This window comes from Vanessa cardui, chromosome W (assembly GCF_905220365.1).
Source record: "Vanessa cardui chromosome W, ilVanCard2.1, whole genome shotgun sequence".
NCBI lineage: Eukaryota > Metazoa > Arthropoda > Insecta > Lepidoptera > Nymphalidae > Vanessa > Vanessa cardui.
In genome coordinates, this window is record NC_061153.1 from 3301191 (window position 1) to 3326054 (window position 24864).

At 53.2% G+C, this 24864-nt stretch overlaps 1 protein-coding gene across 1 annotated transcript; it reads right to left on the minus strand.

The window, feature by feature from the left end:
* Positions 1-22688: 22688 nt before the first annotated feature.
* Positions 22689-24590, minus strand: LOC124542439. Its single transcript, XM_047120386.1, has one exon. The coding sequence runs from the start codon at positions 24588-24590 to the stop codon at positions 22689-22691; it is 1902 nt and encodes a 633-aa protein (XP_046976342.1).
* Positions 24591-24864: the final 274 nt, after the last annotated feature.

Genomic DNA, 24864 nt, shown 5'->3' on the forward strand with positions numbered 1-24864 from the left:
TCCACTACACCCACCCCTTAATATTGATATTGTAGTAACACACAATTTGCAGGAAAACTTGAGGATTAATCAAGATATCAAAAAATATAATTTCGCTAAGGCCAATTTTGTAGCTATAAATGAACTTCTTAAAAGTATAGACTGGAGTGAAAAATTTGCAGAGCTTCATGATATTAACACAATGGTTGATTACCTATATACGAAGATATATCATGCTATAGAACTTTACACGCCGAATTTCAAAAGAACTAAATCATTAAAATATCCACCTTGGTTCAACAAAACACTAATAAAGAAAATAAGAGAAAAGGAAAAACTAAGATTGAAATTTAAAAAATACAAAAATGCTATGGATGGTTTGTCACTAACGCTCTTAGAAAAACGATGCGATAGACTATCTATTGAATGTTATAATTCTTATCTTAACTTTGCAGAAGAAAAGATTACATCCAACAGTAATTATTTCTGGTCATACATGAAAAGTAAACGCGATAAAAATGTTAACACCTATCCAAAATCAATGAAAAATGATGAAAGTGTAGCGTCTGATGGCTTAGCAATTTGTAACCTATTTGCGTCACAGTTCTCTTCGCTGTATGAAGAAAACGAGAGCAAGTACGATATTGACAGAATATTTCGAACCATGGATGCTACAGTCAGTTGCAATAATAGCCTACCTTTGATCCAGCTTGATGAATCTGAAGTCATTATTAAATTAAAGAATTTAGATATGAATAAGGGTGCTGGATCTGACAATATTCCGCCAAATTTTATTATAAACTGTGCCCAAAGTCTTGCTGTACCACTAACAATTATTTTTAACAAAGCATTAGTCACCGGAATATTTCCTTCTAAGTGGAAAACTGCGAAAGTAGTCCCTATTTTCAAAAGTGGAGAAAAAAATTATGTAAAAAACTATAGGCCTATTTCAATCCTCTCTATCTTTGGTAAGGTGTTGGAGTCTCTAATATATCCATATATTTACAGTCATGTTAAATGTTTTCTTAGTACCCACCAGCATGGCTTCATAGCCGGTAGATCTACATGCACAAATCTAGTAAATTACTCCGAAATCTTATTTGAATCTGTTGATAGGAACAAGAGAGTGGATGTTATCTACACAGACTTAAGTAAAGCATTTGACTTGGTTCCGTGTTCAGTACTAGTCTTGAAGTTGTCCAATTATGGTATTGTCGGATCTTTATTGAGATTTCTAGCATCATATCTCACAGAAAGACATTTTTATGTTGTTGCCAGCGGTTATGAATCAGTTGAATGCGATGTAAAATCTGGAGTCCCTCAAGGGTCACACCTGGGTCCACTGCTCTTCAACATATTCATAAACGATCTGCCTAATTGTTTTAAATATTCTACACCATTTCTGTATGCTGACGATGTCAAACTTCTTAAAATAATTGAAGAACCAAATGACACTATTCTTTTACAAGATGATCTGACAAGATTATACCATTGGTGTAATGATAATGGCATAAGACTGAATTCAGTAAAATGTTCATGGATATCATTCACCAGGAGTTTAAAAGAATCTCAAACAAATTATTACATAGCTGGTGCCCCTATTAAATCTGTGGACAGAATTACAGACCTGGGAGTAATCTTCGACAAAAAACTAACTTTCATACCTCATATTGATGGTGTAATTAGCCGTGCCTCGAAAATGTTGGGTTTTGTAATAAGAAATGGAAGATTATTTCGAAATCCTAAAACAAAAATTATTTTATTTAATAGCTTAGTCAGGAGTATACTGGAATACGGAAGCGTTGTTTTGAGGCCACATTATGCAACACACTGCCTAAGACTTGAGAGGATACAGAAACGTTTTCTTTATCATCTTGCTTTCTCGTTAGGTAAAGGGAAAATGCTTCCTTCTTACAAAAAAAGATTGGAACTTTTCAAAATTCTTTCACTAAGTGATCGGAGGGATTTGTTGGATTTAAAATTTCTATATAAAACATTTAACAACAACTATGATAACTCGTTTTTTATATCAAAAATTAAATTGAATGTTCCCATTAGATATCCACGCAAACCAATAACACCATTAGTAAGACCTTTCCGCAAAACTGTTTTAGGAAACAATTCACCTGTATCTCGCTTATGTAAAATTTTAAATGAGCACAGCGCTATTTTAGACCCTTTTGGAGACTCATCAAACAAGTTTCACAAAAAAATATTGTCAAAATTGTCGGCTAACTAATTTTTTTTTATTTGTTTGTATGTTATTATTTTACTATTATTGTTACTTCTTGTCATTTTTAATTAACTTTGATTTACTAACAATTAATTATTTGTAAGTTCGTCATCTCCAACTGTAGCTTTGCAAGTGGTATTCACCTTAATAGGTAATGCATTTAGTTTTTAAGTTGTATTAAAATTGTATACCTTTGTACGTGTTGATGTATTTACCACTGGTGAATCTTAAATAAAATAAATAAATAAGAAACGTAATTTCTGATATTGCCAGGCTATACGACCCCATGGGATGGATAGCGCCTGTTATAGTAAAAGCCAAAATCTATATTCAAAAATTGTGGCGAGCAAATTTAGAATGGGACGATTCAATACCTGAAGAATTGTTAGAGGAATGGTTATGTTTTAGATCAAATTTATCTAACCTAACAAACATAAAAATTCCGAGATGGATGCACCTGACTGAGAACTCTCACCGAGAATTGCATGCATTTGCTGATGCATCCAGGTCAGCTTATGCGGCGGTTGTTTATTGTCGATCGATAGACGCTGAAGGTAAAGTTCACGTGAGCTTAGTAACCGCTAAAACTAAAGTGTCTCCAATAGAAAAGGAGGTAACTATTCCAAGATTGGAGCTCTGTGGTGCAGTTTTAGCTGCAAAACTACTATACGAGGTATCTCAAATTTTGAACATACCGAAAAAAGATGGACGCATGGACCGACTCAGCTGTTGTGTTAGCATGGTTAAAGGGATTGCCTAATCGCTGGACGACTTTTGTGAGCAACAGAGTCTCGGAAATCATTAACATAATTGAATATGATCAGTGGGGCCATGTAGCGACGGATATGAATCCAGCTGACTGCGCATCAAGAGGCCTACAATCGACAGAATTATCATGTCATCAGCTCTGGTGGAACAGAACAGAAGCGGGTTATTAAAGCTTATACTACAGTAAAAGAAACTGAAACTAAATTTCTATGGACTAGATTTTCATTATTGTCTAAAATGCTTCGAATTTTATCACGTTGCAAGAGATTTTTAACCTTAACTAGATTACAAGCAGAAGAAAAAATTAAAATTCCAAAATTTATAACTACAGACGAATTAGAGAACATATTACTAATTTGCATAAGGCAAGCTCAAGAAATAGGATTTTGTGAGGATGTTAAGGAAATCAAAAATCGGGGATGCGTGCGTAAAAAAAGTGTTCTTCACACTCTTCATCCTTTCTTATTCTTATTCCGATAAAGATGGGCTTTTAAGAGTAGGAGGACGAATTAAGTTCGCAAACGCACGCTATGGCACTAGACATCCATTGATTATGCCTGCTAACAGTCATCTTACCCAGTTAATTGTTAGGGATGCTCATGAGAAAACATTGCATGGTGGTCCTCAGGTCATGCTTAATATATTGCGTGAGAGATGCTGGATCACACGAGGCAGAGATCAAGTAAAGAAGTGCTATAGAGAATGCGTTACGTGCTTGAGATATTCGAAAATAAATAAAACACCTTTAATGGGAGAGTTACCTGAGGTAAGACTTAAACCAAGTAAAGCCTTTAAATTTACAGGTGTTGATTATGCAGGTCCAATTAATGTAAGAGTGTCACCTGTTAGAGGAACAAGGTCTTATAAAGGGTACATCGCACTATTCATCTGTATGGTAACTCGTGCGATACATCTAGAAGTAGTATCTGAATTGGTTCACATAATGTTGTCTTAAATTTTTGCGATGATTACACATTTAAATAAACTATTTATAACGGATGAATCGCGTATATTAATTATTTTTAAACATCCCGACGTTTCGAGCACTTTGCAGTGTTCGTGGTCACGGGCAGACTGCCCAGTATCTGAATTGTCAGCTAAAGGTTTTATAGCTGCCTTTAGAAGATTTGTGTCCAGACGCGGCAGGTGCCAGGATTTATTCAGTGATAATGGCACCAATTTCGTCGGCGCTGATAAAATCCTAAGTGAGATGTTTAATGCAGCTAAATCTGAGTTGCCTAATGAAATAGCTACAATACTTAATAACGAAGGAACCAAATGGCACTTTAATCCTCCACACTCTCCCAATTTCGGTGGTATTTGGGAAGCTGGGGTGCGTTCTGTAAAGACGCATTTGAGAAAAGTCGTTGGTGACAGCACCTTGACTTATGAGGAATTATCCACGGTACTAGCGCAGATTGAAGCATGCTTAAATTCGCGTCCAATTTCTCAACTCAGTGATAATCCTGATGATCTTCTACCATTAACTCCAGGGCATTTTCTTGTGGGCGAGCCACTTATCACAATACCAGATAGAGACCACACAGATGATCACATTACTGGCATTGAAAGATGGCGGCTGATACAAAAGATGGTAAATAACTTTTGGAAAAGATGGTCTAGAGAATATTTAGTACTTCTTAGCCAAAGATACAAATGGACCACAAATAGAACCGAACCAGAAATAAATGATATTGTCATTGTTAAGGAAGACAATGTTCCTCCAGCTAAGTGGATATTAGGGAAAATTATACAGAAGCATACTGGCTAGGATAACATTACAAGAGTTGTAACTATCAAATGTAAAAATAATTTTCTAAAAAGACCTGTTAGCAAACTTTGTTTTTTACCTAAATCTTGTTCGCATGAGAAAAAATAATTTAGAGGGTGGGCGGTTGCCCCTATATTGCTTAATGTTACAACATGTTATTGTTACCTAATATGAACTTAAGTTTTTTTTTTACCTAGCCAAATCTGTTTGTTATTGTTTCTACTAGTGAAGAACTGTATTTTTTTTATTGTCTATTATATTGCTTACGTTTGTGTTTTGCTATAAGTTTTAATATATTTCTTGTTAATTTTGTTATTTATTGTTTATTGGAAGGACAAGTCCTTGATGGGCGGAATGTCGAAATTCTAGGTGTTTTCATTTAAATTCGTTATGTTATTTGTAGTTTATATAATCATCAATAGATGGCGCTGTACGTACTTAAATCGCGCTATCTTTTTGTTTCTTACAAATGATAAGGTATTTAGTTTCTTTATGTAATGGATATTCTGTCTTGTGTTGAGTAATAAAGTATATGTGCAGTGCTAAGTGTTTTGAATTGGAGCCCTACGGATCAGGTAATAGTGTATAGTGTCGAACAGTCCATAAACTCTGACTCAGTTGATCAGGAATTTACAACACCGTCTACAATTTCACACAAGCTAGTATTCGCTTGATAGCGCAGTAGAACTGTTAGTGGGTTTAACGGTGTGACGTTAACGATCACGGTTCAAACTTCTGCAGGATTTGAAAGATTTTTATTTTATTTATTTTTTTATGATTATTATGACTTTATTAAGAAATATATATTTATTATATGTATTATACAGATATCAGTTTCTTTTTTTTAAATTTTAATTCACGTAATTATTATTATGTTAATTCGATGTCTTTGTCGCTGCCCGTCACAGCGATGAATACGACAAAAAGGTGACCATTGAAAATCAGCATTGGGTTTTTTTTAGGACCCATATTGCGCTGAATGGTCCGCCTGTTTGGGACACGGCATATTTGCAGGCATTCCATGTGTACATGTCTACGCACATAATTGTTTTTGGATTTATTGTCATAGTTTTAGTTAGTTCGTAGATTTTTTTGTTTCTCTTGTTCCTTTTTTATTGTAATACCTGTGCCTGTGTTTCAAATAAATATATTCTATTCTATTCTATTCAGCGCGGTCTCTTCTGAATCTGTGCGGGTGAGCAGCACCTGGGCGCACTCCAGAATTGAGGCCGTAGCCTCTTTAAGCGCCTTCTGGCTGCATCCGCTAAGGCCCTTGGAGACCTTGCCCACCCGTCTGATCGCCGCAACCGCGTCCGTCATTTTCCGGTTGAGGTCGGAGGCAGGTAGCTCGTTTGCCTCGACCCCTAAGGCCGCAGAATCTGACGACTCCGACCGAGGGGTGGCTCTCCCTTCCACCACCTTTTTGGTCAGAGCCGCGATCTGCCGCTCGTCCTCCTCTTGTTTTTGGGCGGCAGCTGCGGCCTTCGTCGCAGCCGCAGCCTCACGCCTAGATAGACCGATACCGGCATATTTACCGGTAGTGGTCGGTCTACCTTTTCTCAGTCTGTCCGGTGTGTCGCTGGCAGGAGAGTCCGATCCTGAGTCTGGACCCTCCCTCGCGCGTTTTTGTGAGCGCTTTGAATTAGCGCTCACCGCGCTCGCCACGCTCATCCTGCTGGATACGCTGTCGGTGTCCGACAGCTCAGCATCCTCTTCGTAGGCAAATCGTTGTCCATTGTCGTCGCATTGTGGTTGTTAGAAAAGATCGATCTGGCATCCCTGTCCCCTCCAGATTCGACGGGACTGTCCGATTCGTGAGGCGGATCGGAGAGGGACTGAAACCCCCCTGGAGATATATTTTTGTTATATGCACTCATGGTTTTTTGTTTTTGCCGGGGCTGCCGGCGGAAGAAAAGAATAAAAAAGATGAAAGAATAAAGAAAAAATAAAAACAAGAATGAAAAGGAAATGCAGTCGGGACCGAACTACCCTCCGGCCAAGCAACCCATCGCGCTGCCACTTGGGATTCGGAGTTATTTTTTATCGAGGTTGTCTTCCTCAAAACAAAAAAACTAAATTTACAAAAATTTACTACCTACATTAAAATACAAATAAAATAAAATATTTATAACCTACCTAAAATATATAAGTAATTAATATATATTTACAAACTATATTTACACACCTTCCTTGCCACAGGGCCGTGCACACAGTCCACTCTGAAAACAGAGAAAGACCGGGAGCGACCCGTGGCATGCCCTCCGCGTCAGTCTTCTCCGCCCTCGGGGAGAGCGAAGGGGACTGTCAGACTCCTACTGACTAAAAACCAACCCGTGTCCTCCATTTGCCCATGTGTCGGAAGGGCGGGTATCGCCGAAGCATTCGTCGCACCCCTCCGTCGGGCGTTGGCTCGCCTGATGTAGAGAGTCAGGCGTGCCCCGTCAATCACTGCGGCTGTCACTCCGGCCGCAGGACTCCACTACGAGGCGCGCGTGCGGAACACGACGCCGCCGCCTCGAGGCCTGTTACTGGTCGGACGGCGAGACGCCCCGAGTCTGCCGTCCACATGCCTAGGGTGGTCGAAAGTCGGCGACCACCCTGCGACGCCCAGTTCGTCTGCTGCTGGAGGGGAAAGAGGAGGCAGCCTCTCTCTCCCTTTCTGCCGCCTCCTTCGCGAGCATCACTTCCTCGCAGAAGGTGACGACGGCGCTCCACCCTGCCTCGCTCCGCACCATCGCAGAGACGACGGCCGGAAGCGAGAGGTTCCCCGCAGCGACACCTACGGCCGCGACGAGGTCACGGCGCTGCTCAGCCCATGATAGGCACTCCGTCAACGTGTGCAACGCCGTATCGTCGCGACCATCGCCACAATGGTGGCACTGGGACACAGGTACCTACCGAAGCATCCGTGTCCAGTAAGCACCTGCGTCAGCCGGAACCTGAGGGCACCGTGGCTCCTAGTGAGCCACTCCTTCAGAACGGGCCTCACCGCCGCAATAGCGACGGCTTGCCCTGCCGTGGGTCGCGCCAAGCGCGTCTCCCACTCCGCCACTGAGACCTGGCGAAGCTCTGCCCTGTGTGCCTCGATCTGTCGAGGCACCAGGCGTTCACCCCGCTCGACCGCCTCCGCGCGCCACCAATAGAGCGACGCGAGGAGCTTAGCCTCGAGGTCCCAGGGCGGGGATCCGGCTAGGAGGCTCGCTGCCTCGAAGGAGATCGTACGGTATCCTCTTATCATCCTGACGGCCATCGCGCGCTGCGGCCTTCTCAGCGCGGCGACGTTGCGGGCCGTCAGGGCATCCGCCCACACTGGCGCGGCGTATAGCGCCATCGACCGTACAACCCCCATGTAGAGCCTCCTGCATGAGGAGTTGAGCCCCCCCCAGATTAGGCAGCAAGCGTGAGAGCGCTGAAGCGGCGCCCAACAACCGGGGGGCGAGCCGAGTAAAGTGCGGCTCGAAGTTCCACCGACTGTCGAGGACGAGTCCTAGGTATTTCATCGTCGACTCGACAGCGATGGACACCCCTCCTACTACGATGCTGGATCCCGGAGGCGGCTTCGTCCTCGGCCCGTGAAAACACAGGGCTTCCGACTTGTGCAATGCAACCTCCAGGCCCAGCCGCAGGATCCTACCCCACGACATGCGCGGCACCAGCCGTCGTGCGTATGGCCGCCTGTCGGTACGTCTTACCACGTACTGTAACCAGCGTGTCGTCACTCGGACGTCGTCCGACCCCAGTGACGCCCTGAGCTTTTCCGCTAGGGCGTCAGCTTTGGGACCACTGGTGGCCCCCGAGACCTCCAGGAGTCGGCCTAAGTCAGCCTTGCGGGCCGGCGCTTGGCCGCCGCGACTCCCTCCTCCTTCGTCTTCTGGGCCTCTTTTTTGGCCCGCTGGCGCGCCTTCTTCTTTTTCTTTGCGTCGCCCGCAACCGTCTACTCCGACTCGGATCTTGACGGGGGGTTATGCGACGCCGGTCTGTCTCGTCCATCGGGTTGGGTGGCACGGGGTGCTGCGGGTTGGGCCGCACCTGCCTTTTTGACCGCCTTCCCCTTCCCTCTTTTGACAGCAGCAGACGCTTGTGCCGGTTGGGTGGCACGGGGCGCTGCGGCTTTAGCCGCATTTGTCGGCGCCGGCGCGCTGCGCTGGTCTGCAGCTAGGGGGGGGGGGGGCGTAAAATCCTCCCCTCGAGCACCGAGAAACGAGCGGTAAAGCTCGCCATCTCCTGACTTCGCGTTCGACTGCGCTAGCGGACGGACGTGTTCGGTGCGCTCGTGGTTTTATTTATTATATTAAATAGTTATCTCGAGTGTTCCTTTTGTGCTTTCTTTTATTTATTTTAATTCATTACAAGTATTTTCTTTTTATAAAGTGAAATAGTGAATTTGTTAGAGTTTGTGCTTGCTTTTTGGCAACTTTCGCCCACCACGTGGTGGCCAGGCACGTGGTGTATATTGCCGTGCGGAGTTGGAAGACCTGTATCCGACTGCCGTAGAAAGTGTAACAAAGGAGAAAGGTATTTATAATATATTTAATTATAACTAACTTTCTTTTGACGTTGACGTTGACAGTTGGCACTGACGTTGACGTGTGACAGTTGACGTCTGACGCTGACATCTGACGTTGACGTTGACGTTTGACGTTGACGTTGACGGTTGGCACTGACGTTGACGTGTGACAGTTGACGTCTGACGCTGACGTTGACGTCTGACGTTGACGTTGACGTTTGGGTCGGTGTTGACGTTGACGCTGTCATTGGCATTGACGTTGACGCTGTCACTGGCGTTGACGTTGTCATAGACGTTGACGTCTGACATTTGTTGTCTGTTACTCGGATAATTTATCTGTGTCAAGGCGGACGACGACGACGGGCGAAATAAAGAATTAGAGGCAAAATATATGAGAAAGCGGGACGAACTCCTCTTGATGGAGGAGCAGATGAGGGCTCGTTCCTCCCTTACCCCACCCAGTGGAGTTAGCCAGGCACCCCCCACGGCGGAGAGGCAGACGCAGGCGGGTAAGCGACCCCTAGCGTCGCCACAGGAGGTCCAGGAGGCAACGCGACGAAGAACACAAACGACGACAAAAAAGAAGGAAGAGTTCCCGACGTTGAAAGGAAAGCCGGCCGCAATGGTTAGCGCGCCTGTGGCATCGCAGTCAGAGTCGCCGGCCAACGGTCGCCGGAGCAGAACAGGGAAAGTCGCTGCCGGAACTTGACTGCGTCAAGCTTATGGAAAGGGTGCGGGTGGCCCTGAGGGGTATCGGATCGGTGGCCAATGCTGCCAACAAGCTCAACCAGGCGGACAGGTCCAGCATCGCCAACAACAGCCAGGACATCCTGGCAGTGGTGGCTGCGCTTAACATGCGGCTGCTGGGAAAGGAGAGCGAACTGGGCAAGTTGGAGCTGAAGATTGCCTCCATGGCAACTGTCGGTGCAGCTCAGATGATGCCAACGGCGACGATGGAATTCAGCTATTCGGCCAAACTTAAACTAAAGGGAAGCCGGAAATAACACTAGAACAGCGCGGACCACCCGTGCTGTTCTACCCAAATACGGAGGAAATCAAATCGTCGGAGGACACCAAGAAGGAGCTGCAGAAGGCGATAAAGCCAGGAGCACATGGAGTGCAGTGCCAGAGGGTGTCAGCGGTGGCTAATGGAGGAGTAGCAGTGCAGACGCGGTCGGTGGAGGCCGCCAGGAAGCTAAAGGAGGCGGCCCCACCAACACTGAAGGTGACGGACCCGAAAGGGAGGAAACCCCTCGTGGCGATCCGGAACCTGAGGTCAGACCCCTCAGAGGCGGAACTATTGGAGGATCTCCACCGTATCAACTTGGCGGAGGACACCAACTGGCCTAAAGCCAAAATGCTCAGCCAATGCCGGGTGGCTTTAAAGAAAGTGAAACGAGTGCAGCTCATCTCTTAGGGATAAGCTGGTGAGCCTGCACCGAGTATACATCGGCTGGGACGAGGCTGATGTTTGTGACTTCGTTCGGCTGACCTGCTGTATGAAGTGCCAGCAATACGGTCACCCGGAAAAGCATTGCAGGTCGACAAACGTGGTGTGCAGCAGATGCGGTGAGGTGGGCCAACGAATGCAAGGCTGAGTCCAGGTGCTGCGCTACCTGCAAGAGGTTTAAGAGGCCGAATGCGGACGGACACTTCACAGCGGCACTCACATGCCCTGCCCGCATACACGCTGAGAGACAGGCAGCGAATATGACCCAATATGGGTGAATCGGCAGTACTTCGTGTGGGGCAGTTAAATCTCCAGGGTTCAGCGGCGGCCACTACAGAGATATCAGTTATTGCGAACCAACTGGGATTGGATCTGGTTCTGAGAGAGAGGATAATCCATTGCGGAGACAACCCTAAGGCAGGAATACTGATAATGAAGGCCAACATAGCTGTAACGTTCCTGGAACACTTAAGCAACGAATACTGCGCGGTCCCACACATGGACACGGGAGTTCGAGGTATCTACCTGATTTCAGCATACTGCCAATACAGCCATGATATCTCGAGACACCTGGATCACCTTACCAAAGTGCTTGATCGGCTGGCAGGAGAAAGGATACTGATCGGCATGGACAGTAACGCACACTCGCCGCTTTGGCACTGCGAGCAACGTATGTAGGAGCGGACTCCGAATATCGGAAGAACCAGATGGAAGGATTCAACCTCGGAAGAGGCTTACTGATACACAACCAGGAAGGTCAACCCCCTACGTTCCAGAGTCCCAATGGTTACTCCAACGTGGACCTAACGTTAACAACTAGGGGCATCGCGGTGTTAGAGTGGCGGGTGTACGCAGGCGCCAGCATTAGTGACCACCAGCTGGTCACGTACATGGTCGAGGTTAACAGAACGTGCACCGACGCGCAGTTGGAGAAGCCAGAAGATAAACTGAAGTCATACCGAGAACGCGGAGTGAACTGGGAAACCTTCGAGGTGACCCTGCAGCACCGTATAGGGAGACTGAAGTTCAGAAGACCAGTAGAAGAAGTATGCGAGCAGTACACTATAATCTTGACACGGACTGCGGAAGACTGTCTGGGGACGCGCAGCAAGAGGAACGCCGGTGGCTATGAGTGGTGGTCTCCTGACCTCGACAAGCTGCGACGAGCCGTATACTGCGCTCGTCGGGCCTGGCAGCAGTCACGAAAAGTGGACGACGATGCGGAAGAAGAAAAGAAGAAGGCTAGATTGCGGCAAGTAAGAAACGAATACAAGACCGCAATGAAGGACGCTGAGATTGCCCACTTACGACGCATAGCAGAATCCGGAAATGAGGATCCCTACGGACTTGCGTACCACGCCGCCTCTGGCCGAGTGCGCCCGCCCCCGAACATCATTCATGGCATGAAGCTGTTCGAAGGGCACACCCAATCAGCGGAAGAAACCATGACTGGACTCATAAGAATGCTATGCCCAGATGACGATCGGGACAGGGACACCCCATACCACCAGCAAGTCAGGATAGCAGCTGCATGCGCCCCTTCAGGGACAGATTGTAGTGAACCCACTCAGAAAGCTCTTGGAGAGATTGTCAAAGAATTACCGAACACAGCACCCGGCATGGATGGGATAACAGCCAAGATTGTAAGACACACGTGGAGAATCAGCGAAATGGAAATGCTCAGAATGTACTCCGCGTGCATAAGAGAGGGCGTATTCCCATCCATCTGGAAGACTGGAAGGCTTGTGGTCATTCCCAAGGGTAACGACAAGCCGCTTTCGGATCCCAAGGCGTACAGACCTGTCACCTTGTTGCCGGTACTCGGGAAGATCTTGGAGAGACTGATCGTCTTCTGCGCTCCCTGCCTGCACCGAAATTTGTCACCTGCGCAGCATGGTTTCACGCGTGGAAGGTCCACAGTGACGGCACTCAGTGCTGTAATGGACCGAGTGCAGAACACCGCGGAAAACTATGTGCAGCTAGTTCTTCTAGATATGTCCGGGGCCTTCGACAACTCCTGGTGGCCCATGGTCCTCGTGAAGGTTAAGCAAGGTGGTTGTCCACCAAATATTTATAAAATCTTGGTGAGTTACTTTACTAACAGACGCGTCGGGCTTTTCATGGGCGGCCGGGTGGTGTGGAAGCTATCCGCCATGGGATGCCCCCAAGGCTCGGTGTTAGGGCCAACCCTATGGAGTATCCTGCTAGATGACATCCTGCGGATGCCGTTGCCAGTAGGCGTAAGCATGCTGGCATATGCAGATGACATCACCCTGGTCATAGAGGCGCCATCCAGGGCGGCGATAGAGCGTAATGCCCTGTCGGCGCTCCAGGCGGTGTCCGACTGGGGGTATCGGAACCGTCTCAGCTTCTCTCCTGCCAAGTCGCAGACCCTTACCATGAAGGGAAGATTTAAACGCCCCCCAACGATTCGCATAGATGGCGTCTCTCTGGCTCAGGTTACCAGTGCCAGATTGTTGGGCGTGGTAATGGACGAGGCTAGCTCCTACGTGCAGCATGCTCAATTTGCCGGTCAAAGAGCCGTAAACTGCTTCGGGAAGATGTCGAGAGTATCGGCATCGACCTGGGGTATGAGGTATAAAGCACTTAGAGTCCTGTACTCAGAGACCTACGTTGCTATTTTGACATACGCTGCTGCTGTATGGTGGCGACGCTCGTCCAGTTATGCCGTGAGGCGCGCTTTGCTCCGGACTCAGCGCCCGGCTCTGGTCCTTTTGACCAAAGCATATCGGTCGGTTAGCACTGCGGCATTGCCCGTGCTTGCCGGGGTGCTCCCGGCCGATTTAGAGGTGCAACGAGCACTTGTGTTATGGAAATCAGAAGTAACGACGGTACCACAAACACCCAGACCCAAGACAACATAGAAAACTAATGGTAATCTACATAGACTCGGCCGGGAATCGAACCCGGGACCTCAGAGTGGCGTACCCATGAAAACCGGTGTACACACCACTCGACCATGGAGGTCGTCTATATACATATATATGTATATATACACATTTATACAACTATTTACAATATTTACATAAATATATATTATACATATTGTACACACCTCCGCTATTTGCCAACAAGGCCGCTCACATAGTCCACTCCGCCGTCCTCGGGGAGGCGACTGACATGCACCCCACCCCAACCTTTTTTTTTTTTGTTTAACTAGGAGGAAATGCATTTACGCATTCCGCCCGGCCGAAGGGGGACCGGGACGGATATGTGGGACTCCCGGGGCAGAAGGCCCCGTCCTACCCACTAAAACATCCTAGGATTTCCGCCTTCACCGCAAGGCGGCAGGACTGCGGGAACGCACGTAGCTCACCACCGCGGCCCTGCCAGCGGCCGTCGCTGTAGAAGGGCGACTCGTCTCTAGAGCGTGCCAGGATGTTGCGGCACGCTTCCGTCTCCGCCTCCGTCAGAACCGTGACGGACTCGCCCGAGTCCGCCACTGGAGGCTAGGCAGCAGCGGGTGTAAATGTCCGCTGCCGACTACGCTATGTCACGTCCGGGTAAAGCAGCAGCGGATGTAAAGGTCTGCCGCCGCTGCGTCAAATCAGGTCAAGGCAACCGGCCTAGATGGTCGCGGCGTCGTCGACCAGGTCTCCGTCGACGCAACGGGAGGGAGTTGGTGTCGTCCTCCCGCTGTCTTTCAGCCTTTTCCTTGGCGGACATTACGACCTCGCTGAAGGTTCGTAATACCGCCCACGCCTCTTCGCTCGCGACCATTTTGCGCACTAAGGCCGGAAGCGAAATGTCTGGTCCAATGGCCGTGAACAGGGCTGCGCGAGGTTTCGCCCAGGTTGGGCACTCTGCGCGCGTGTGCTCGGCCGTGTCCACGGCTGCGTTGCCACAATGGTGGCACGTCGTTATCGGCTCTCTACCGACTACGTCACAAAGGTATTTACTAAAGCACCCGTGGCCGGTCAGGAGCTACGTCAGGTGGTATGGGAGTGGGCCGTGTTTGCGCTCGACCCACTTTCTCAGAACGGGCCGAATGGCCGCCACGAGATCCCCACCGGCATCCGGAACTCGCAGCCGTTCCCTCCACTTCTCCATGAGGCGATGTCGGGGCTCCTGCCTCCACTGCAGGACTTGGGGTGAGTTCCCCTCCGCTCTTACAGCCTTGGGCCGCCAGTAGACGCTCGAGTTGATCTCGGCCTCGAGGTCCCATGGCGGGCTTGCGGACAGCAGACAGGCTGCGGTGTAGGACACCGTACGATACGCCCGAGCCGCTCTGAGCGCCATCACCCGCTGCGGACGTCGCAGCGAAGCGACGTTGCGGGCGCTCAGCGCGTCCGCCCATATTGGCGCACCGTACAGCGCCATCGAGCGCACCACTCCGATGTAAAGGCGTCTCGCTGGATTGCCTGGCCCTCCAATGTTGGGCAAAATGCGCCCGAGCGCTCCGGCTGCAGCCACCAGTCTCGGGGCCAAGCGCCGGAAGTGCTCCTCGAACTTCCACCTGCCATCGAGGACGAGTCCCAGGTACTTCATCGTCGACCCGCCAGTTGCTCTGCGAGATCCCTCAAGCTCGCGATAGCGTCCAGGGTCGACCGACCTGGGCGGAAGCCGAACTGGCGCTCGCTCAGTCCCGGCTTCATGCTTGCGACAAGGCGGGATGCAATAATGCGCTCAAAAAGCTTGCTCGCCTCGTCGAGCAGCACTATAGGGCGGTAGGCCGACGGCTGATCGGGCGGTCGTTCCTCATTGCCGATGAGGACGAGCCTACCCGTTTTCCAACTGTCGGGGAACCTACCCTGCGCCAGACACTCGGCGAAGAGGTGCCTGACGCTCTCGCCCATCTCGCCAAGAGCCTTGGCTAGAGCACGTCCTGGAATGCCGTCGGGCCCTGGGGCTGTCCTTTTAGACCCGAGCTTGACGAAAGCAGCGCATAATTCCGCCACGGTAACGGGGGACGCCTGATCGAGTTGGTCGTGATCGTTGAGAGGCGCCATCGAAGGTGGTATACATTCTTCCCGCTCTGGAAAGAGAGCACCGACGACACTCTCCAGGACGTCTGGTTGAAGGGTGCTGGTGAGTGGAGGAGCCCAGGGTCGGAGCTTCTGCCTCACCACCCGGTACGGTCTGCCCCACGGATCGGCGTCGAGGCTCGCCAGCCATTCACGCCATGCCTCCTCCTTAGCACGGGATATGGTTTTCTGCAGGGTGGCGCAGGCTTCTCTGTAGGCGGTGTAAAGGGCCGCCTCCAGATTGTGGTCACGGACTCTTCTTCTCCTGCACCGTGCGTACTGGCGGCGAGCAGCCACACAGGCTCTGCGCAGTTGGCGGAGTTCCGGCCGCCACCAGTATACTCGACGACGCGGCGGGAGCGGTTTGGCCCGCGGCATCGCAGCGTCGCAGACGCGGGACAGCGCACAGCCGAGTCGATCAGCCTCTCGGTCGACTTGCACCACAGAGTCAGGAGCTTTCGACGATCGCCGCCTCTTTTGCCAACTGGCTATCGAGACGACTTAGCTTCCAACGAGGGCCACTCGACTGACCGACAGTGGCATGGGCGGAAACGGGAACCGCGGAGACATCAAACCGGATGTATCGGTGGTCCGATAGTGTCTCCACCTCCGTCTCCACCCTCCAGCCTCGAACACGGCGGGCTAGGGCGTTGGACGCAAACGTGATGTCGACGATCGACTCGCTCTGTTGCCGCACGCACGTGCTCTCCGATCCACTGTTCATGGGGGCGAGTCCCTGCGACACGGCCCACTCCTCCAACGCCTCGCCCCTGACATCCGTCACAGGGGAACCCCAAGCCGTTGATTTGGCATTGAAGTCCCCCGCGACTAACACAGGGGTTGGCGAAGCCTGTCCCAACAGAGCGCCGACCTTCACCAGAAGTCGCTCGAACTCGGCGAGGGTTCGGTTAGGCGAGGCGTAAACGCCGATGATCGCCACACCACCGACGACGGCGAGCACGCAGCCCTTCCCCTTGACCACACCCTCTATGATCGGGGAGTCTGCGACAGCGGGAGCGATGATGGCCACCACTCCATCGTGGTCGGAGACCCAGTCGTTCCGTAAATGAACGACGTAGGGCTCCGATACCACCGCGACGTCGATTTACTACTCTGCCATGCTCTGGACTAGAAGGTCCTGAGCTCTAGCAGAGTGGTTGATGTTGGCCTGGAGACATCTTAGGGCCATCACTGAGCGGTCTCCATAGGCTCCGCCTCCGCTCGCCGTTGGGAAGTTGCTACAGGGCCCTTCCTCACCGCTACTCCTTTCTTCTTGCCTCGGGCTGGACCTTTGCTGCCCTGGCATTCTCTTGCGCCGACGGCATGTGCCGTCAGCGGCGGTGCACTCTCGGGCCCTGTGATCGGGCTGACCGCAGCGATAGCACAAACGACCCTAACCCTACCGACCGCCACGATCTTCTTAGCGGCCGCCACTGGGCAACTCACCCAGAGTGAGCCCGTGCCGCTCGAGTGCCGGGCGAGAATGCCAGGCTTAATGGCTCCGGTCGTGCAGCCCCCGGCTTCGGCGACCGACGCCACGACCTCCTCCACCGTGACGGAGTCGTCCAGGTCCAAGACCCTGAGCTCCGCGCACTTGGTCGGACGGTGTATCTGGACCTCGTCCGGGCTGAACAGCTCGCGCAGCTTCTCCGCCAGGGCATCCGCCGCTTTCTCGGCTTCTTTGGTGTCTGGCGGTATCTCTATCTGAAACGCACCGCAGTGAAGCCGACATCACTCAATTTGATGCGACTCTTTGCGTGAGCCAGGATGTTTTCGTACTTCACGCCCTTCTCCTCGGCACCGGGTATGATCGTGATGGTGATCACAGACGTGCGAGGGGGGCGTAGTTTCCTCTTCTTCTGTGAGTTATTCTGTGCAGCAGGTCTGGGTGGTGGCTGCACTGGCTTGTTGGCCGGCTTCTTCGCCGTCTTCTTCTTTCTACCGATGACAGCGCTCCAGGTCGTCGGTGATTTGTTCGGCTCCACAGGTGTTATCGTTGGAGCCGACCTTCTATTAGCCGCTTCTTGGGCAGCTAGTGTTGGTTAGTGGTCGCTTCTCCTTTTTGCCGAGTTTGACTGGCTCTACCACCACGCCAGCGGTCTCTGGCGTCCTCGCCGGGTTTGCAGCCGCAGCTGTCGCCTGCGCTGCCTTTCGGTCGGCGGCCAGCGGTGGCCGCAGCCGGGGCTCAGGAAGAAGGCGGCGCTCGATTCCTTCCATCCGGGCGTTCAGCATTTGACAGACAGTTCACCCGGTTTGACCGTAGCGCCTCCTCCAACACCTTTTGGATGTGGCCTTCATTCGTTGGTGGTTGCTGGCGCATCTGAGCCACCTCCCGCCTCAGCTCAGCCAGCTGGCCTGAGAGCTGCGCGTTAGCCACTTCTAAGCGCGCAACCTCCTCCGTTATTGTCATGGCTCTAAGATCCGCTACCGCACCTTTGATGGTGTCAGCTGCGGACTTCAGGGCTCGCACGAAAGTGCCCTTAAGGTTGCCCGATTTGTCGGCAACCTGCATGACCACCCCGATCGCCTCCTGAACGGCTGCGTCGAGAGCGGCGGACGTCTTCGGCACGTCCTCAGCAAAAGCCTCCAAAGCCTTTCTGGCCGCCTCGCAATAAGTGGCCAGCGCATCTTCCGCCTGGAAACGATTTTCCCCCGAGTTTCCCCTTCCCCTTTTGCTAGCAGGTTTCAGCCACCTGCTAACCGAATACTCCGCGCTCTGCCGCTGGCTCCCGTCAGTGTCCGAGCCAGAGCAGCTGTATCCCTCTTGAGACCTCTTCTCGCCCTTTCGTCGCCGTTGCTGGAATACGCTGCAGACCGATGAGTCCGACTCAGAGAGCCGTTCCAGCCGGACCACAGGTTCCTTAAACAGGCAAGGGTCTATGTTTGGGCCCACATCCAACTCCATATTTACAACCTTCTTACTATTTACACTATTTACACTATTACTTAAAAATACGCCTGCTCTCTCCGTGTCAGTGTCCGTTGTGCTCGCCGTTTGGTCGTTGGAAAAAATCTCTTGTGCAGCTTTGTCCCCTCCAGATTTCGAACTGGGACGGTCCGATCCATGAAGCGGATCGGAGAGGGAGTGACACCCTCCTGGAGAATTAATATCTTTAGTTGCACTCATAATGAAATTTTATTGCCGGGGCTGCCGGCGTGACGCAGTAATGACCGGAAATACCCTTCGGCCATGCATCCCATCGCGCTGCGTCGCCACTTAGGATTCGGGTAGTAAAATAAAATATACAAAATTTACACCTTAAAATTAAATACACTAAATATTATATGTATAACTTACGACTGCTTAAATATATTAACAAAACATATGTACACTCCTTCATTGCCGCCGGGCCGCGCACACAGTCCACTCTGAAAACAGAGAAGGACCAGGGCGACCCGTGGCGTGCCCTCCGCGTCAGTCTTAGCCGTTGCCGACGACAAAAGATCGTCGACACCGTTGCCCAGGGTGCGCCACGAGGAGGCGACTGACATGCACCCCACCCCACCCCAACCTAACCTTTTTTTTTTTTTTTTTGTTTCCGATGGGGAATGCATTTACGCATACCCGCGAGTCCGGGGGGACTCCGCGGGTTATGTGGGACTCGGCAAAAGGCCCCTACCCACTAAACCCCACCGGCGCTCCGTCTTCGCTTGACTGACAGGAGGCTGGGAATCCGGTTTGCATCCACCCCCCGTCGGCGACCGCCCGCCCTATGGCAGACCCCTCACACCCCCCTGAATGGGGGCGGACACTGTGATGGCCGGAGCGCACGACCATCACCAGTCGTGGTAGGTGTGCGTTGTGACGCGGGCGGCGGCGACCCCGCGCCGCCCGCCCGCCGCACTCCCCCAGGGGCGGGCGAAGGTGGACGCCGTGTGCGCCGCCTTCCGCCCCTTACCCTTCTGCGGAGCTGTGACGCGAGGGGATCGTTCTCGCGCCCACGCTCCGCCGCCTCCTTCTGTGACATTACGTCTTCACAAAAGGAGGCGACGGCAGCCCACGACTCCTCGCTCCCCAACATGGCAACGATCACACCGGGGAGCGAGAGGTCGCTTCCGCTGACAGCCACCAGCTCACGGCGGCGCTCGGCCCACGATGGACACACCTCCAGGGTGTGCTCTGCCGAGTCCACCGCGGCCCCACACTGATGGCACGACGGGGTTTCCTCCCTCCCGATCCGGTGCAGGTACGACCCGAAGCAGCCGTGCCCGGACAGCACCTGGACCAGACGGAAGGAGAGGGAGCCGTGCGAGCGATCGAGCCAATCTCTGAGCACGGGCCCGATCGCGTCCAGGGTCCTTCGGCCGAACGTGGCGGAGGCGAGGTCCGCCTTCCAATGCTGGATGACCGCGACCCTCGCTCCCTGACGAACAGCCTCCCGCTTTGCCCCGTCGGGGCACCGGCCGAGCGCTCGCTGCTCCGCCGTCCACTCGTAGACTCTGGCGAGCACCCACGCCTCGAGCTCCCAAGGAGGAGTGCCCGCCAGAGCGCACGCCGCCGCGAAGCTTACCGTGCGGTATGCTCTCGCCACCCGCTGGGCAATGGCCCTTTGGGCCCTTCGGAGGGCTGCCGCATTCTCCCTCCTATGGAGCGCGTCCGCCCATATCGGGGCTCCGTAAAGGGCCATGCTCTTCAGTATGCCGGCATATAGTCGCCGGCATCGATCCCCGGGTCCCTCGAGGTTTGGGAGGAGCCAGGAGAAGGCTCCCGCGGTCCGCAACAGGCGCGTCGACAGCCCACTGAAGTGAGGACCGAAGCGCCACCTGTTGTCGAGGATCAGGCCCAGATATTTCATGTGGGCCTGCACCACAATGGGGACGCCCGCCACGTGTATGTGGGCGTCCGGCGGCTGGCGTTGCCGAGGTCCGTGAAAGAAGAGGGCCTCGGTCTTGGGCAACGCCACCGTCAACCCTAGGCGGGAGATCCTATCCGCCACCAAGGATCCTCCCGCCGAGGCCAGGCTGGCCGACTCCTCGAAGTTTCTCCCCCGAGCAGTCAGAAGAGTGTCATCTGCATAGCAAATGACCGACGTGCCTCGGGGGAGGCGTCCTCTCAGGAGCCAGTCGAACCCGATGTTCCACAGGAGCGGTCCTAGGACGGAACCCTGTGGCACACCGGACTCGACGCCATACCGCCGTAGGCGGCCCGTCTTGTCGACGACGAGGACCGAACGGTCCTTGAGGTAGTCGGCCACGAGGCCCCGCAAATATGGGGGCACTCCGTGAAAACGGAGGGCCTCCAGGATGGTGGGGTGGGGGACAGAGTTGAAAGCGTTGGCTATGTCAAAAGACACAGCCAAAAGCCCGTCCCCCGCCTCCATCGCCTCTCTCACCTGCCCTCTCAGACGAGACAGGGCGTCGACCGTCGAACGCTCAGCCCGAAAGCCGAACTGAGCGTCCGACAGGTCTGGACCAATCCCCCGGAGATGCCTCTTGAGGCGGGCGGCGAGTATCCTCTCGAACATCTTACCGACCTCATCAAGCAAGACGATGGGTCGGTATGCCGAGGGGGAGTCCACCGGCCGCCCTTCCTTCCGTAGGAGGCACAATTGGCCCTCCTTCCACGGTTTCGGGAACCTCTCGGACGCCAGACACGCTCCGAAAAGGTCCCGGAACCTGGCTCCCATTTGCGAGGCCGCGATGGCCACCACCTTTGCAGGGACGCCGTCCGGTCCTGGGGCCGTCTTCTTTCTGCGGAGGCAGAGGACCGCTTCCTCCAGCTCTTCCTCCGCAACTGGGGGGACCTCCTCCACCGTCGGAGCCGTATCGCGCGGGGGGCTCATTGCCGGAGGGGTGAAACCGTCCCGGGGGGGGGAACAAGGACTGTACCACCCCGTCCAGCAGAGTCAGCTCGAGAGTCTCGGCAACTGGGGGACCATACGGCCGCAGCTTGTTCCGCGCCGCCTTGTACGGCCTCCCGAAAGGATCGTTGTCGAGATCCTCCAACATCTCCGACCTCGCGCGGTCTGGGGCGGCGGCGAGTTTCGCCTTAAAGACGGACTTCGCCTCTACGTATGATGCGTAGAGGCGGTCTTCATTGGCGAGATCGCGAGGGCGCCGCCGCCGGCTCCTGGTGTACTTTCTCCTGGCCGCCACGCAGGCGGCCCGGAGAGTCGCCAACTCCTCGGACCACCAGTACACGGCTCGTCGAGGGGGCGGGCGGTGAGACCGAGGCATGCTGGAATTGCACACCTCGGTCAAGGAGTCCCTCAGCTGGGCCGCCGCGGCATCGACACCACGGATGTCGACAGGCGGCGTGAGCCAATCCTGGACGAAGGCCGCCTCTCCTGCGGCCTCCTGGTCCAAGCGGGTGAGCGCCCATCTCGGGAAAGGTGATTGGCCCCCAGTACGGGCCCCACGGGAGCCCCGGATGGAGACGTCGAACCGCACATATCGGTGGTCCGAGAGAGTCTCCACCAGCTCCACCCGCCAGTCCACAACATGGGTCGCCAGAGAAGGAGTGGCAAAGGCGAGGTCCACGATCGAGCCCCCCTCCCGCCGAACGCAGGTGTGCACTGTCCCTCTATTCAGAAGGGACAGGCCTGACGCCACCGACCACGACTCCACCTCGCGGCCCCTCGCGTCAGTGGATCGGTTACCCCAGACCACTGACTTGGCGTTGAGGTCGCCCACCACCAGGACCCGGCGTTGCTCCGCTCTGCCGGCCACCATAGCGAGGACTCCGAGAAAACTCTCAAAGTCCACCAGGGGACGGTTGGGGGAGAAATACACCCCAATGAGAGCTATGTCCCCCCACGCAGCGGCCACATATCCCGGCCCCTTCTCTATTAGCGAGATGGGAGGGGAGTCTGTGGAAGACCGCGCAACCAACGCCACCGAGCTGTCCTCGTCTCCCAGCCAGTTGCGTGGGACTGAGTAAGGCTCGGCGACAACCGCCACGTCAACCAACCACTCGGCAAAGGTTTGGACCAGCAAGTCCTGGGCCGCTTTGCAGTGGTTGGTATTCGCCTGGAGAATGCGATGGAGCCTGGCCATCATGTGATCATCGCACTCTCTCCCTCGGTAGCCGGCGCTGTAACTGGAGTCGCAGTGACGGCGGCAGCGGCAGGTCGAGTTGGCACCTGCGCTTGTCCCTTCCTTGGGGGAGGATTGCATTGTTTCCCCCCCATTACGTGGCCGGCTGGTCGGCCACTGGCAGTGCACACCGCGCAGCGTGGCGTGGCAGCACTGCACTCTGACGCCTTGTGCCCCGCTTCCCCGCAGCGGCAGCAGAGCTCTGACCTGTCCACTCGGGATGGGCACAGAGCTCTGGTGTGTCCGATTCCGAAGCACCTGAAGCAACGGAAAGGTCGGTCCTCAAGTGCTCGGACCACGGCCACACAAAACCCTACCGGGAGCCGCCTCTTGGCCAGTACGGCCTTTGCTGCGACAATCGGGCATTTCAGCCGAATAGCCCCCAGACCACCGCGGCCAGGCTTGATAGCTCCGCCCTGTATTGCTGCAACGTCGCAGCCACCTGCAAAAGCTACTGCAGCCAGCACTTCCTCTTTTGTGACCGAGTCGTCTAAGTCGGTCAACTCCAGCGTCACAGTTTTTGTTGGCCTGGCAACCTTGACCACGTCCGCTATGACCTCCTGCAATTTGTTAGCGAAGAGGTCGGCATTGGCGCCGCCCTGGGCCCCCGGAAACTCGAAGAGTCGAGCTCCAGTTTGGGTTCGGCGGCACTTTACTAAACCAATGCCCAGTGCGGCCGGGTTAGCATTCGTACGAGCCCGTTTCAGGACAGACTCATACGTTTCGCCCTTCTCCTTAGCGTCCGTAGTGAGCGTCACTACGACGGCCGCAGTTTTGGGAGGAACAAGTTTCCTCCTATTCGGCTTAGGGGCTGTTTTCTCCCCCTTGCTCGTTCCTTTAGACGAGCCGGAAGGAACATTGGCGGAGGCAGCGGGCAGCACTGACTTTTTGGCGCCTCTCTTCTTCTTCTTCCTCCTGACCACCTCAGTCCACTCGTTGGACGGAGTGCTAGCGGGAAGGAAAGCATCTTCCGTCTGGGACGAGGGTGCAGCCGCGTCGGTCGTAGCCGGTCGACCCACAGTCTTTTTCCCCTTTCCTTTGCCTTTAGCGGGTTTAGGGGTCGGGGGAGGAGGAGGAGCCATCACGTCCGGGGGAGCGGCGGAGGCTGAAACAGTCCTGTCCGCTGCCAGCGGCGGCCTGACACGTTTTTCAGGCAGGAGCCTGTCCTCAATACCTGCGATGCAGGCCCGCGTGAATGCCCTCTCCTCCATCATAATCCTGCGGATGGTTTCCTCAAGGCTGGAGGAGGAGAGCTCTACCGCCATTGCAGAAGGCGGGGCCTGGACAGGCCGTCCCACAGCTTCAGCGAGTTTCGTGTGGAGATCGCTGACCTCCTTCGTTAGGCAGTCCACCCTCTTTTGGAGCTGCCTTACCTCATCGGTCGTTGTGCGGTGCACCAACTCCCCGATTATGCCACGAAGACTGGCAGCTCGGCATTTCAGGGCCTTTTGGAAAGTCCCCTTTAGATTCGAGGACTTTGAGGCTACCCTGGCAATCTCCTCTTGGTCCTCTTCGGCCATCTTCTCCAGTTCCGCTAAGGAGTGATCCGTGTACGAGACATTTGACGAACCATAGTCCGCCTTGGCTCGGCGCACGCGTGCCTGGGCCTCCTTAGCGGCGACCTCCTCTTCCAACTCCTGTTGGATTCGTGCCCTGTTCGCCCCGTTTAAGTAACTTGGGGCGTCCAGCAGACCCACCTCATGGGTGATGCTAGGGTAGGGCTTTAAAGCATTGGTCCTCTTTTTCGGGTTACTCTTGGCTGAATCCGAGGAACACGCCGAACTCTGCCTCAAGTAAGCCCGCTTTTTTGCCTGTCGATCAGCCAGCTCCACCGCAAAGGCGTCAGTGTCGGATCCCGACATGTCCTCATCCCTGCTGACCAGGCTCGCCGCAGATGGTGGACGGCTATCCTCCAACGCCAAAGCGTTTTCCGGGGTGGCCCCGAGAAGGGCCGTTTTGGGTTGGCCCTGAGAAGGGCCTTTTACCCCAACCTAACCTAACCTAACCTGTAGACGCCATTTTAATATCCGAAAGTTGGTTAAAACCTTCTCTTAGTTCCTGCTTATACAGTCTTCCTGGTTTTGCGCTAATTCGGAACGACCGTATAGACAAAGGTGGCGAAGGTGTGGCTATTTA